This window comes from Penaeus monodon, chromosome 28, assembly GCF_015228065.2.
Source record: "Penaeus monodon isolate SGIC_2016 chromosome 28, NSTDA_Pmon_1, whole genome shotgun sequence".
Lineage (NCBI taxonomy): Eukaryota > Metazoa > Arthropoda > Malacostraca > Decapoda > Penaeidae > Penaeus > Penaeus monodon.
The window spans coordinates 33,552,062-33,553,734 of record NC_051413.1 but is presented as its reverse complement, the minus strand read 5'-3'; the positions used below and the strand labels follow the sequence as shown (position 1 = coordinate 33,553,734).

At 32.7% G+C, this 1,673-nt stretch overlaps 1 protein-coding gene across 1 annotated transcript in view; it reads left to right on the top strand.

Annotated features, from left to right (window-relative positions):
- LOC119591519 (sodium channel protein para-like) overlaps positions 1-1,673 on the top strand; it is a gene marked incomplete in the record, with an annotated part of 263,120 nt that overhangs the window by 185,508 nt on the left and 75,939 nt on the right. The window contains 1 exon segment of the mRNA XM_037940268.1: positions 1,357-1,637. Coding sequence (XP_037796196.1) covers positions 1,357-1,637 — 281 coding nt within the window.

Here is a 1,673-nt window from a genome sequence, read left to right as displayed (position 1 = left end):
ACGTTACCCTTAAGTTATGAAAATTAAAAATATTAGTACTATTCTCCCCATAACCATAATTTCTATCAATTCTTTAAAGAAAGTACTTGTAGCTCCGTATCCCTCCTTCTTGCAACAACAAAGAAAATCAAATAAAAGTTAGAAAAAAAAAACTTTTAAAAATGACTTTGACAACATCACTACAATGTAAATTATATATGTTTTTTTCTCTCTGAATGAACTTTCAATGATTTTCTATTTACTTCTCAGTCTAATGTTTACTATCAAGTTGTCAGATCAATATAACTCCTTCTTTATCTCATCTGCATATCTCTTCATGCTACCTGTGGAAGGAAGGGAGATTTTAAAGGTTAACTGTAAGGGTATTATTCTGGTATGATTTGGGGTATTTTAGACGTTTTAATTTATGAGAGTACGTGTTTAAATTCATTTTACTTAAAAAAAAGAAATTAGGTATTTTTCATGGGTTTATCAATAGTTTATCAACATTTGTAATTTCTAGATAGAATCTTAGAGGTTAGGTGTAGTATATCATATGTATATAAATGACTTGGTAAGTATATTTTACTGAATTAGTGTAGGTTATCCTAATTCAAAGTATTATTACTTTGTGCAATACGAATGAAGTAACTTGAATTAATATTCCATTTGTTGCATTGTACAAACTTGGAATTAGTAGCTTAAATTAAACTTCCATTGACTTCATTTTAAATATTTCATAGATTTGAGAGATATTTCTTCTTTTTTAAAAATAATTCGTTAAAGAAAGTTAGCCCTTAGGGATAAGAAATCGCAGAAAATAGGTCAATTGAAAGGAAATATTCATGTATAGAATAAGCTATATGAAATAGATGTTTATATACAAAATAGGCCCATATATCTAAAAATGTATATATGTTTAATGAGTTAATGTCTTCCTCCCTGCAGCAAGCTAAGAAGGCGGAGGCACATAATTTCTTTTCTGTGTTTAATATTTACTAATTTTCCTTCCTCTTTTCGCCTATTCCGGGTCCCCCTCTCGTAGTCTGTCTGTGTTTGTGTGTGACGGGGTCCGTAACTTGCTCTTGTTTTTGAACACAGATACATACAAATAATTACAGATATATGCCTTTATAGTGGTAATAAGAGTAAAAAAATATATGTATAAAATAAAAAAGAGTGCTTACATTTCTTCTGTTCGAGTAAAAAATTGATATACTGGCGATTTGGTTATAAACATGAGGTATATGCTACAAGATTTTTTTTTTACCTCTTTTCTGTGGAAGGTTGACGCACCCCGTCCGTTTTATGTAGCTAGCTATATGTGCCGTCCTACCTTCCTCGGGTCAAAGAGCCTTTACTAACTCGTTTTTACAGTTTCTTACTATTATTTCCCTGCAGACGAGGAGGAAGAAACTCTTAAGGATAAGATCAGGCGAAAAGTGTACGAATACTTGATGAAAGGCATCGACCTCTTCTGTGTCTGGGACTGTTGTAGGGTTTGGGTCAGATTTGCAGAATTTGTTGAGACCATTATCTTTGATCCATTTGTGGAATTGTTCATCACTCTCTGTATCGCCGTCAACACACTCTTCATGGCCATGGACCACTACGGCATGAACAAGGATTTTGAAAACTTCTTGAAGACTGGAAACTACGTAAGTATCCCGTTCGTGCTTCCTGTTCACACACTT